At 51.8% G+C, this 13,403-nt stretch overlaps 1 protein-coding gene across 2 annotated transcripts in view; it reads right to left on the bottom strand.

Moving 5' to 3' along the window:
- Positions 1–13,403, bottom strand: part of ADI1 (acireductone dioxygenase 1) — a 160,371-nt gene that overhangs the window by 114,236 nt on the left and 32,732 nt on the right. For both annotated transcript variants that reach the window (XR_015296614.1, XM_086926386.1), the window contains exon 2: positions 1,574–1,693. Coding sequence is in view for 1 of the 2 variants with exons in the window: in XM_086926386.1 (XP_086782512.1) it covers positions 1,574–1,693 (120 nt within the window). In the remaining variant the exon portion in view is untranslated. The remainder of the gene's footprint in view (positions 1–1,573; positions 1,694–13,403) is intronic.

The raw sequence follows: 13,403 nt of genomic DNA, 5'->3' as shown, positions 1-13,403 counted from the left end.
GAGGGACTACTTTAGCTATCCCAGAGTCTTTGGACATACTTGCAGAGGCTGAGAGCAACTTGCTCACCCTGCTATCCCCTGCAAAAATAGTTTAAACACCATGACACCAGTCATGGACTGTCAGGATCTGCCTCCGGTCCACCAGCCATGACATAGTCACCACTGATGGGTTTTAAGTGTAGCAGCGCCCCCGCCATCAGCAGACATGGTGGATTCACACCGATGCAGTCACATTCATGCAGCAGCTCCTGCTCCCCACACTCCACTTGCTCTCATTCATCTACCTGAACGAAAGCTGCACGTCACCAGCAGGCGATCATCGGGGTAGAGCAGCTCTAGTAAGTCTAGGGCTGTGTCCCAGAGTAAGAGAGGCTCTATCATTTAGGTTGGCAGAAGAATCCACAGGGGATCCTTAACTAGGGGTTCAAGATCTTCCTACTTAATCAGCTTTCTGCCACGCACTGTGAGCTGGCCTAAATTCCCTACTCCTGAAAGTTAAACATGCAGATGTGGAAAGAGGAGCAAGACTGTGGACTGGTTCACCAACACGGCTGGGATGGTCTGTGCATACTCTATGACCAGAGATTTGCTTTCCAATGGAGAGGCTCAGAAGGATTAATTCATCCTGCTCCTTTTAAACACCAGAAAGAGAATGCCTCCTCCCTGCAGCACACATACCTACCCTGAAGGACTACATTCACTAAGGTAACAGCCGCCACAGTAGGACAAAAACAAAGCCTCTACTAAGAGCTATAGCAGAATTCCAGTAAAGGCTGAAATAACCCCTAGGGCACACGTCTGGCAGTGAAATTCTAGGTTTAAGTCCAACAGTAAGCTACGGTGTAAAACTGGGTGCCTGGTGACACAGTGTAAAACCATACTATCTTTAAAACAAGGCATACCCCAATGTGAGGTCCAACTGGAAACTTAAGTGATCCATCAATGTTGAATTTATTTAATTCCTCGTCTGCAAATCTCAAAAGTTTCTGGATATGAACACTAGAAAGAGTCCTCTTCATGCAGTTCTGGTGAGGTCAAATCGTACAAGGGCATTGAATGCTGGCCCAGCAGGTACATTAGACAAAACCGGTGGGAGCTAGTAAAGTGAACGGCAGGAGTCCGAAACCACACAACTTCTGATTTCAACATAAAAAGGTAACCCCAGCAGAAAGGAAGCAGACAAGGGAACCATAATTTCCCCCTCTGAAGAACCCATTGGGAAGGAATTTGAGATTATCAAAAACATGAATAACTGAAAAAAAAAACATTTATTACTCTGTTTGGAATGGTCTGGCAGATGTGGGGGTGGCACCCAATTACAGGCAGGAATGTAATGCTCCCAGGCTGACAAACTTAATGAGAATTATTTGTACACTTTATCTCCCGACTCCCACCAGGAACAAACCAATTGCGTGGAGGAATGGGGTACAGGATGTACAAGTATGTCCATATTGTTTTAATCTGGCAGTGCACCTAATTACTTACATTCAAGTTTCAATCTGAAGCTGCCCTTTTTATCAGCAACGTTCAATAGTCTCACATTTTCAAACTGGTCTCATTCCTATAAAATTACCTTTTCTTCATAATTAGGCAGCAGATCTTTATGAATAGTTATGATATCCATCCAGGAGTAATTCCTCTCTTTGCGGATCCTTGCCAGCTCTGGGTCAGTTTCATGATGATCTGCATCTAACTAAAATGAAATGAAGGAAAAACAATTACTGATATACACCATAGTAGCCTTTAGTTGAGAAAGGATTAACATCTATTCAATGACACCGAATACTCAATGTAGTGGCTACAACTCCTCTGTGGGCCTCTACCCTGCTAAGCTTTTCAATACATGATATGTTTTTGGGAATTAAAGTGACGTTTAGAACACAGAAATTGCCTACATGGAAAAAGTGGTAACCCTACTGTAGCTACAAAGTTTCAGTGGTAAACAGATTAAACATAGGATTGGCATGTCATGCAAAGAAGTGAGCAGCTTCCAGGTTTCTCCTGGAAACTTACAATGGGAACATCTGAAATAGACCCTTCTTTTATGTTTAAAGTATTTTATTGAAGCAGGGTGGGGTAGGAAACAACAGGGTAAGAAAAAAAGATAAACCACAGGATCCGCACAATCGGTGCGTATGATACAGCAAATACAGCAAAGCAGTTACATCTTTTCAATAGGCTTCTTTCGACTCAGGAACACAGCTTTCGCGCCTGTGGTCACATACAAATAACGAGGGGGGGGGAAGGAAGGACGGGGGAGGGGAGAGGAAGAGAAAAATAGGGGGGGCAAAGAAAAAGAAAATAAGGGGGGGGGAGGGGGAAAAAAAGGGGGGGGGAAGGGTGGAGAAGCATCCCCGCTCCAAAAACCTACCTAACCATACAGAACCCCCCCAACTACCATACCCCAACCCACCCCCTGTACTGTGCCATTACCATCAACTCTCTCTTCATATCGACCCTCCAGTAATCCCCGCTATACAATGCCAGCCCCGTCCGATCAGACAGGCGGGTCCGGTGGCGGCGTCAGCCGTAGCAACCTAAGATATCTGGGACAGGTAATCTCCCGAAACTCAGAGCACAACAGGCTATGAAAGGGTGCCCACAGTTCCTCAAAAGTATCAGTGTCTCCCAGGGCTACTAAGGACATCTTCTCCATTCCAAGGACATGCCATAATCTATGCAGCCAGCCAACTACAGAGGGAAGTGTGGTAGAGCGCCAATGTATGAGAATATTTTGCACCGCTGACCCCAGAGCAATCGCAATCTGTCTACCCCTCCTGGACCTGAGGGGATACATCAACCCATTTGGCAATCCCAGTAGAACATAGGCAGGGAACCTCGGCAGCTCTATCCCAAAACATTTGTCCACCTCACCCAGGACCTCCTCCCAATAAGGAGCCAGAAGGGGGCATTCCCACAGTATGTGTGTAAGTGTACCAGTATTGCCACAGTTGCGCCAGCACGTCCCTGGTATTGCCCTGTCCATCTCGTGCAGTTTCTCCGGGGTGCGGTACCAATAGGTCGAGATTTTGGTGAAGGTCTCCGTAAGACCCGTGTGATAGGCCGAGTGGCGTGCGCGGAAGGAGATGTGTTCCCATTCCTTGTGGCTCAACACTCGCCCGAGCTCCCGCTCCCATCGTTCCCGACCAGGGTTGTGAACATGAAAGGAGGGGGGCTGCAGCATTTTATACAGATCTGAGATCAGTTTAGCGTCCGGCGTGCGAGTGATTAACCAGCGCTCATACACCGTGATCTCCCGGTTTGCCGTATCGCGCACCTGGGGTTGGAGTGCCCAGTGACGCACCTGCATGTATCGCATGCGCTCCGCCTCTGGGAGGCCGTAATCCCGCCGCAAATCCTGGAAGGGGACAACTCCCTCAGGGCTGTACAAATGATTCAAGGTGCAGCAGCGGGCCGCCCGCCAGCGCTCATAAGCACCGTGCTCCATCCCGGGGCCGAAGTCCGGGTTGCCAATGAGCGGCGTAAAGGGAGAGGGGAAGGTAGTAAGCTCATGCCTAACGGCCACCGAGTCCCACGTCCGAAGCGGGACCCGCGTCACCAAAGACGCGTAGAGGTTAGGGGGTCGATGGGCCCGCTTCAAGAATGGTACTTCCTGTAGCGTCCTACCCGCCACCGCCTGGTCCTGGAACAGCCAGTGCTTATCAGACTCCCACCGGCTCCATTCCACCAGATAGCGGAGTTGGGCGGCCTGGAAATATTTCCGCAAGTCCGGTATCCCCAGCCCTCCAGAGTCGGGCGCCAGCGTAGCGATGCTCCTCTTAATCCGCGGCCTACGGCCCTGCCATACAAACCGTGCGATGGCCGACTGGGTCTCCGCGAGCCACCCCGCGGGGGGCTGGAGCGGCAACGCCCTGAAGAGGTAAAGCACCTGAGGCAGGAGGGTCATCTTCACCGCGGCCACCCTGCCTAGCAGCGACAACGTGCCCTTATCCCACCGGCCAAGTTCCTCTCTGATTTTCGTGCCCAAAGCCGCATAATTGGCCGTGACCATCGCCGGGAGGGAAGGCGCTAACAGGATCCCTAAGTATGGAATCCGGTCCTTGGACCAGCTCAGAGGGTAAAGCCTCTGTAGTTCTGATCTGGTGGCGCTAGCAAGCGAAATGTCAAGGGCGGCTGACTTCCCTAAGTTCACCTTGAAGCCCTCCACTTCGGTGAATAGGTCCAATTCCGCAATGCAAGCCGGTAGCGATCTCCGCGGGTCGTCCAATGTCAGAATGACATCATCTGCGTACAGGCTAATCGCATGATGGAATTCACCCATCTTGACTCCGACAATGTCGGGGTTCTGCCTAACCCTTTGAGCAAATGGCTCCATGTATAGGGCAAAGAGCAAAGGGGACAGTGGGCACCCCTGTCTCGTACCCCGTTCAATGGGAAAGGGCCGAGAGCTGCCTCCGTTCACTCGGACCACTGCAGATGGGAACCGGTAACAATTGAAGATCAGATGACGGAACTTCTCACCTATCCCGAACTTGCCCAGGACCTTCTCTAGGTAGGGCCAGTGCACCCTGTCGAAAGCCTTCTCCGCGTCAATGGACAGGAGCATCCTCTCCCCTAGGATCCTGGAGGCCTTCTCAAGAATGTGGGTCACCCTCTTTGTATTGTCTACTGTTTGCCTGCCAGGCACAAAGCCCGCTTGATCTGAATCAACCATGCCCGGGAGATGCAGTGCCAGACGTGCCGCTAATATGCTGGTGAACACTTTCAAATCCGTGTTCAGCAGCGAGATAGGGCGGTAAGACCCACAGGCGGTCCTGTCCTTGCCCGGTTTCGGGATCACGGAGACCGTGGCCTGAAGAAATTCGGAGGGGATGGCACCCGGCTCCGCAAAGGTGTTGAAGAGGCGGGTCAGCAGAGGCGCCAACTCCTGACAGAAGGTCTTATAAAACAGAGGGATAAAGCCATCCGGTCCTGGGGCCTTGCCCGGTTTGAGCCGGGATATCGCCGTGATCACCTCCTCGACACGGATGTCTCGTTCCAGATACTGAGCCTGATCTGGCGTTAACGAAGGGAGCGGCACCGATTCTAGATAGTCCACCTCAGCCTGGGCAGAGGAGGTCTCTCCAGTGTAGAGGGCAGCGTAAAAGCTGCGAAAGACGTCTGCTATTTGCTCATCAGCCGTGACCAAACCTCCGGCCGAGTCAACCAGTTCCTTCACTCGGTGCTGTTGGTGCTGCACCCTGAGTTTGTTGGCCAAGAGCCGCCCGCACCGATCTCCCCCCGTGTAATACTTGTGTTTCAGGCGGAGCATCGCATACTCCGCCCGGTCCATGTCCAGGGCAGCCAAAAGTTTCCTGGCTGCCTTCAGCTGCCTCCAAACCCTGGGGGCCCCCGTCCTATGATGAACCTGTTCCAGCTCCCTCACCTGCCGGGTAAGCTCATACCTCTTGAGCTGTCGATCCTTATTCTCAGCCGAGGAGATAGCTATAAATTCGCCCCGGAGCACAGCCTTCAGGGCTGCCCACTGTGTCGCGCGAGAGGTGTTATCGTTCACACTCTGGAAATCCAAAATGGCCGCGCGGATCTGGTCCACTGTCGACCGCCTATGCAATAGCGTGTCTCGGAGCCGCCAGACCCCTCTCGGCCGAACCACCGGTGGCAGAGTGAAAGCACCCTCCACCGGCGCGTGGTCGGAAAGAGAGAGGACCCCCATATCTGCGTTCGAAGCCAAAAGGAGCATTGGACCCGACACAAGTAGATGGTCCAGTCGCGCATAGGACCTGTGAGCATGTGAGAAGTAGGAGTATGCGCGGGTGGTGGGGTGAAGGTGGCGCCACATGTCATGCAAGTCCAGCTCCTCAAGTCGAGTGCGAATCGAGCCCGAAAGCTCACCCAACTGGTGGCGCCGCTGCACAGACCTGTCCATTGCCGCATCGAAAACTAGATTCAAATCACCCCCTAATACTATGTGCCTATCAGAGGTGGACGCCACGTCCTCTAGTGCCCTGTGCAAGAATTGGTCCTGGTGGTCATTGGGGCTGTAGATAGTGCCAACAGTCAGTACTAAACCCCCCACCCTGATCCTATATGCCAGAAGTCTCCCTTTCTGTTCCGCTACTTTGTGCAAGACCTCTCCCCTGAACCCCCTAGAGAACAGGATCGCCACCCCTGCCGTTTGAGGCGCTAGAGGAGAACAGCTGCGTGGGGAACTTGGGGGTACGCATCCTAGAGCAGTCCTTAGCCAGCAAATGGGTCTCCTGCAGCAGGCAGACATCCGCCTGGGAGTTCTCCAACAAGGATAACACAGCCCGCCTTTTAACCGGGTTATTCAGCCCTTTCACATTTAGAGTGATCACTTTACGAGCCATCAAGGAGGGGAATCAGTGGAGCACACATCAAGAAGCAGAGCCCAGCAGGCAAACATGGAAGTCACCACACGAGGCCTCAGCACAGAGCAACTACAAACATCCCCATGGCACAGTACAGTCCCCGAACCCCAACACCCCGCAACTGGAAAAGCCCCCCCCTCCCCCACGGGACCCCACACATCCAAATCCACACCATTCCCAACAACAAACCCCCCCGCTAGTCCCCAAATTCAAAACATCCCCCCGCCGGTCCCGTTCCCGTACCCCACTTCTCAAACTTTGCAAAAAAGACATTGTCCCAGTCCGGTCCTTATCAGACAAGGCCGTGGTAAATCAGTCTAGTGGACGTCCAGTCACCACCTCCAGCACTCGCCATTCCTCCCCGCCCTCCCCCTGAATCCCCGCACTTGCTAGAAGAAAAAGCTAGAGCAGACTCCCCACGGAGTAAGTTCAGGCCGTCAGGGCCACTTTGCCATTCGCTGCCACTCTGGAGGCCTCCTGGATGGCGGCCGCCATGTCCGCCCGGATCGTGGGCGAGCCCGGTCGCTCCGACGGTGGAGAGCTCCTCTCTCCCACCTGCTGCCATCCGTCACGAGTGCTTAGTCTACGACGCGGTGCCGGGGTGTCCGTATCAGATGCTGTGAGGCCCAACACCGCGCAAACATCCTGGAGGGACCGGAGCTGGTGCAAAGTACCGTTCCATCGAAAAATCAGGCGGAAAGGATGCCCCCAAGAGTACTGTGTCCCTTGCTCCCGGAGGAAGTCGGTAGCGATCTTGAACGATTTTCTCTTTTGCAGCGTGACCGTAGATAAATCCTGATACAGGGCCACAGGGTGGTCTCGGAAGCGGAAAGGCTGCTGCCCACGCGCTTCGCGGAGGATCCGCTCCTTCAGGGGGAAGTCCGGGAGGAAGGCCAGAATGTCTGTGGCGGGCGCCGTGGCTCTGCGGGGGCGACCCACCCGATGTGCCCGGTCTATACGGATCCGAAAGTCTTCCGACTCCCCCAGAATTGCACGAAAGAGGGCCACCAGGTATGCAGACATGTCTTCACCCTCCTCGCCGGACGGCACGCCACGGACCCTGATGTTATTCCGCCTGGATCGATTTTCGAGGTCCTCGGCGTGGGCTTGCAATTCAATCTGTTGTTCCCGCAGCCGCAGGACCTCCTGCTGCAAATGGGTGATCTCCCCGTCTCTAGAGTGGCCAGCTTCCTCCACGGTGTTGACACGCTCCCCCAGGGAGTCCATCTCTCTCCGTACTTCACGGACCTCCCCGGCCACTTCACGCTTCAGCGTTTGAAAGTCCTCCCGCAGGGAACTGAAGAGCGACTCAAGAAATGATCTTGTCACCGGGGGCTCTCCGCCATCTGCACCCCTGGCCGGGGCCGGGGAGGTCGTGGCAGGCTGAGTTCCTCCACTACGCAGGGCGCCGCGCCCCAGCATGTCCGGCAAGGTCCGGTCACCCCTTCTCTGTCCTCTAGCGTTCGACATTTCAGCTGTGTAGGGGACGTCGAGGTTTTCCGTCCGGCAAAGAGGGCAGCCGTGCCGTCGCAGCTATACACCAGACGGGGGCAGCGCCACACAGAGAGCACTAGGAAGGCCGAGCCGCCAGGCCGGAGTTCACAAAATGGCCACCCTGTAGTATCAATAGGCCAACGCCCAAGATGGAAGGCCTATCCTCTGCTCGGGTAGCGAGAAATCCAGCCGGTAGGCAGACTCACGAGGCGATGGTCGCCGGGGTCAGCAATCCCGGGGAAAGATCTGCTCCAAGAGCACAATGCCACTACTCCACCACCAACGACCGGCCGGAGCGACCTCTCAGGACGAGCCCCTTCAAACCACGGACCAGCGTAGCAGTTCGATGCCGGCTCCGCCTCCGCCTATCTCCTCCGCTCAACTCCGCTCCCTGCATCCGCCGCTGGCCGGCTCTGCTTCGCTCGCGAAGTCGCCGTCGACTCCCACTCCGACAGCACAGGCACTTCAGCGGGCCTCGCACAGGCGGCAGAGCGCTCCGTCAGGTTCCGGAGCCCGGAGGTCTCGCGGCTCCCGGCTCACACACAGGCCGCTCAGCGGGCTCCGACCCAGGCTATTCCGGACAGGATCTCACCCCCAACGTGGCAAACAAGGCTCAACAATCGATCCACACCTCTACCGGGGGCTCCAGGCTCAGTCACCGCGTGATCCGGGGGGGAATCAGCGGTTACGAGCGGAGCAGGATTTCAGGGGTCCGGGAGCTCTCGGCGAGTGCGACCTCTCAGCCCGCCATCTTGGCCACGCCCCACGACCCTTCTTTTAAGAGGATGTGTTATCAATAATGAAAAGACCATCAAGCATGTAAACTGTTTGCCTGTTTGACTATAAAACATCAGATTACAGAAGCTAACATGAATTAGTAATATGACTCGGGTTCTGGGGTTAATCTTGTCCAAAAAGCATTATATCCTCCCAGTGTACTTCGAGCTCCCCTATGACTTGCTCAATTGTTCAGATAGACAAAAGGAAACGAGCAATGGCGAAGCAAATAGATCTCGCTTTTGCAAGAGTATTTTTTTCTTTGTTCTACAGAAGTGTGGGTGGATAGGAAGTGTAGATTGAATGTGTTTTTGTATAATAAAATGTAATGTTTGGCTGATAAATTGATGCTAGATGGATGCTATGAGTTTGTAAATAAATTGTGAGCTTTTGCGAGATCTATTAGCTTGGTCAATGATTTTAGACAGGTTGCACAGCAGCCTGAAGAAAGTAAAGAAAATAATAGCTCTCGGACGCGATCAACTCAAACTGCGTCATGGCACTTTTTATCCTTTACTTTAAGTCATGTTGCACAGAAACATGTTGTTGTATCCTCGTGCTTCATGCTGCGCTCGTCACATCGCATGCTCTGGAATGTGGAATCCTATGCCTAGGTATTCCGGTGTTTCTAGCAGTTCCGGTTCTTCCAACCATTCAAGGTCCTCTTCTTCTAGTTCCAATGCTCATCACCCTCCTGTTTTCCCACGTTCTCTTCAGCCCCTTCCCATGCACACTCCTCATTCAAGTTTTTCCCGTCAGAGGAAAGCTCCTTTATGGCATAAAGATTACGTTGTTGGTGTATAATCCTCATCTTTCAAAATGTTCTCAATGTTATGAATTCTGCACTTATTAATTTGCTTTTATGTATTATATGTCCAGGTTAAATCTTTTCTTTTCTAGTAAGGAGGATGTGTTGTATCCTCGTGCTTCATGCTGCGCTCGTCACATCGCATGCTCTGGAATGTGGAATCCTATGCCTAGGTATTCCGGTGTTTCCTGTGCAGCGGTTGGCGTGGGCTCCTGTTATCTCGATCTATCATTTACAATAAATCATAACTTACCACGTTATCCTGAGCCGACTACTTCATTTCTTCACGGATACTTCACATGTCTAAGAATCATTGCCAAAGGCAATGGATCTTGCATATGCAAAAAAACGTTTTGGCTTTGCCAATGCCCGTTTTTTGGCTTCAAACTCTAACTCTTAAAGTAACTGCAGCAATAAAGTCTGCGAACGGCTACTTGCGGTTCTGAGAGAAATGGGCCAATGTTAATTTAATGTTGGCCTGGAGCTCTTCAAAGCAACTTTTCGTATTGCTGTGGACTGAGGAGGGACATTTCTGACACACACAAGTGTTGTGTCGAAGGACTTGAGCAATAACATTACTTATATATTTGACAATGTAAATCTTGCTTTACAGAGGATATTGAAAACATACAAAAATATTTAGGTCTTGATTTATGAAAGACATTATGATTTCCATATTAATCTTTTTTATTTTTATTATATATGAAGACAATATTACGCTCAAAGTATTTAGCAGATGGTTACAATAAAAGGACCATAGCTCATTGTCAGACCACTGGAATTATGTGGCAGGAGAGGGCCAAATTATGCGGCAGGGTTGCGTAAATTATGCAGCATAATACGTCACATTTTGTAACAACTGTACTTTGTTTTAAACTTGGCAACACTGTCTGGGCATTGGTTGCATCTCCTTAGTACCAGTTTAACACTCAAATATAGCAATAGAATATTTTGAGCAGTCTAGCTTTTTAAAGGGCCTTACACTGAGCGCCAACACGTGCTGCTGCATTTTTTGTAACTTTTGAACCGTTTGAGCTTGAAGCAAACATTTCTTTTATTCTGCAGATTATGTGGCAAATCTATAAATATACCAAAATCGCAGTGGCCGCACAATCGCATCATTCAAGAGGCCCTGCTCATGGTGACATAACTTTTAGATATATCCCCATCTTCTTCTTGTGAATTGATCTATTGTGATGGATTGAGGCCTTCGTTATGTAAAAGTAGGGTAAATAAAAAATAAATCACAGCAAAGGGCTCCAATATGTCAAGCTGAAAGTCAGTTAGGCACAGCTTTAAGAAAAAAGGCTTTTAACTTTAATCTTGGGGGTGTTAGATAGCCTGGAGCAAGATGGCCGCACTGTAGGGAGGCTCTGCTGGCCGGGCCCACAATCCTTCCAATAGGTGCGGAGAAATAGCCCATCGGACCACCAAACCAACAGTGTTTAATTGCAGATCCGGAGTGGGACCCCCCTCGTGTACAGCAGGGGCGAGCAGAGGCATTGTTAGCCCGAAATTCTGCCTGGTGAGTTCCCGGGTACTGCGGCCTCGAAGGTTCCTAAGATGGCGGCTTATTGACTCTGCAACTCAGCGAAGGCAGACGCACCGGGTAGCCAACGGTGCAGTGGACAATGCTGTCCCGAACTAGCGAGCCAGGTGAATTGCGTGCACTACCTGCGGGTGCGGACAGATACTGCGGTGGTGCGCCGAATGTACTGGAGTGCGGTCGGACTGAACAGAGAGCCGTGGCAGGTGCGCACCAGGGCGCCCCAGCGGCGCGCTTCGATCCTCAGCAACATAAGGCAAGGGGCTGGATATAGCTGTTGGGCAGCCAACACTGGTGGCTGCAGGGTGCCCTGCTGCTGCGGTGTAATTGTGGGATGACATTGCGACCTCATAAAGTGCTGCTGCCTTGATGATTGTGTGGCCTGCAGGTGCGCCAGTCCTGGTGTCACTTGCGTGGGCTAGGCTCAGAGGAACGGGGGCCTGTGCTGCAAAGGTCCCCGCACGACAACAACGTGTGAGTACTGTATGAGCCTCTGAACTTTGGCTGTGTGTGCGGTGGCACTCGGTGCTGGGACGGGTCTGACAACGGATATAGCGGACATGTGGGACCCAGTTGGGACGCGCACGTGTGGAACTTGGAGCTCGTGGGGGCCAGTATTCCGATGCTGTGCTAAGGAGACCTCTACCTTCTGGAAAGTGCGAACAGCAGAGGAGCGCTTGCAGGTCCCGGCTGCAGAGCGAACTTAGCGAGCCATAGCTGCGTGGGGTGCATCCTTGGGAAGGTTTCATGACAGAGTGGCTCTGAAACAGTCGCCAGTACAGGGGGGAAAACAGTGGCAACCTAACTGGCAGAAGCAGATAAGACCCTGGTTTCCACACATGGCGTGAGTAGACTAACAGACTAACGGCGTGTAGTGCATTGTATTGTAATGGCTACCTCCGCACATAGGCCTTGTGCCTGCAGCCTATCTCTTAGCCCAGTTTACGACCCCTGTGGACATAAGAGTGAGCAAAGTGAGGCGCGCAGGACACAGAGACCCCCGCGGACGGTGTGAGGCATGAGCACGGCGGTCTGTCTTATGTGTTGGGACTTGACTGCGTAGAGCTGCGGTGCAGTGCATAGGGAATCAAGCGGTCCGACGCAACGATTACAGTGCTTTGGACTGTGACGTAGGAGCTACGAATACCCATCTGCCTTCGCCATGGGCAAGTTGGACAAGCAGCAGACAAAACTGTCCTTTGAATCCCGCCGGACAAGTCGCCCAGCCGGGGCGCACTCAGGCACGGAGATCGACGAGCAGCAGGCACAGCCCGCCCTGCTGAAGGCAACGCTACTAGCAATGCAGCAGAGCGTACAAGCCATCGATGGAAAAAAGCGACAATCTGTCCCTCAGGATGGAAAAAATGCAAGCAACACTGGATAAACAGGGCGAGAGACTCACAACGGCAGAATGCCAAATCTCAGCTGTGGAGGATGAAGCGCATGCCATGACGGATAATTGTCAGGAAATGGAAAAATTCCTGGAGGTCATCAGGGCCAAAAATGAGAACCTCTCGGCGCTGTAACCTACGGTAATGATATTGGGCAAGAAAGGAACACCCTTCAAACTGTTGTCAACGGACTTAGATCAACTGGGACGCTTCACATTGGTGCAGGTCAATCTGGCGGGGACAGTACTCGACATCATTAACACATATGGTCCTCACATTGATAACCCCGATTTTTATCAGTGCCTTAAAACCAAACTATTCCAGATACATAATGATTTGGTGATATGGGGGAGTGACATGAACACATATTTAGACCCAGACATGGACAGAAGCGCAAACACAGCGTGGCAGGGGAAACAATAGGATCGAAGTGTTTCAGGACATTATGCACACTTTCCATATGAGAGACATCTGGAGAGATAAACATCCACATACCAGGGAAGGCACCTTAACCTCAGCCGTACACAAATCTTGGTCCAGACTGGATTACTGGCTCGGAGTCAATGGCATCCTGGGTCACTGGGGTCTGGCATTTGGCACTAACACTTTTAGATCACGCCCCGTTGCACTAGACACCAATATCCTGACTAGGCATCAACCATTTCAGTGGCGCCTACAAAACAAGAGCGGCTATCTCAAAAGCGGGCTTTCTTATCATGTGGAAGAGAACCACACTGCACCGTGTTGAAATCACGGGACAAACGTAAATGTGGCGCTTCTTCTCGGGAGTATCTAAAGAATAAAAAGAGCGTAATGCAATATAGTTATATATGATTTTTTGATTCCATAGACGGATTTCTATAAGCCCTTGTCCTGATGAGGCCCGTAATCAATGGGCTGAAACGCATCCACACTTATAAGAAGACACCAGCCAAAAAAAATCTACGTTGTATAAATAAAATCCATAAGGAGGACTAGAATTAGAGAGGTTGAAAGAACATCGACCTTATTGGCTCCTTTTCATTCTGTTTGGTAGA

The sequence above is a fragment of the Lissotriton vulgaris genome, chromosome 6 (assembly GCF_964263255.1).
Source record: "Lissotriton vulgaris chromosome 6, aLisVul1.2, whole genome shotgun sequence".
In the NCBI taxonomy this organism is placed as follows: Eukaryota; Metazoa; Chordata; class Amphibia; order Caudata; family Salamandridae; genus Lissotriton; species Lissotriton vulgaris.
Note: the sequence above shows the minus strand (reverse complement) of the source record. Positions and strands in the feature narration are given on the sequence as shown.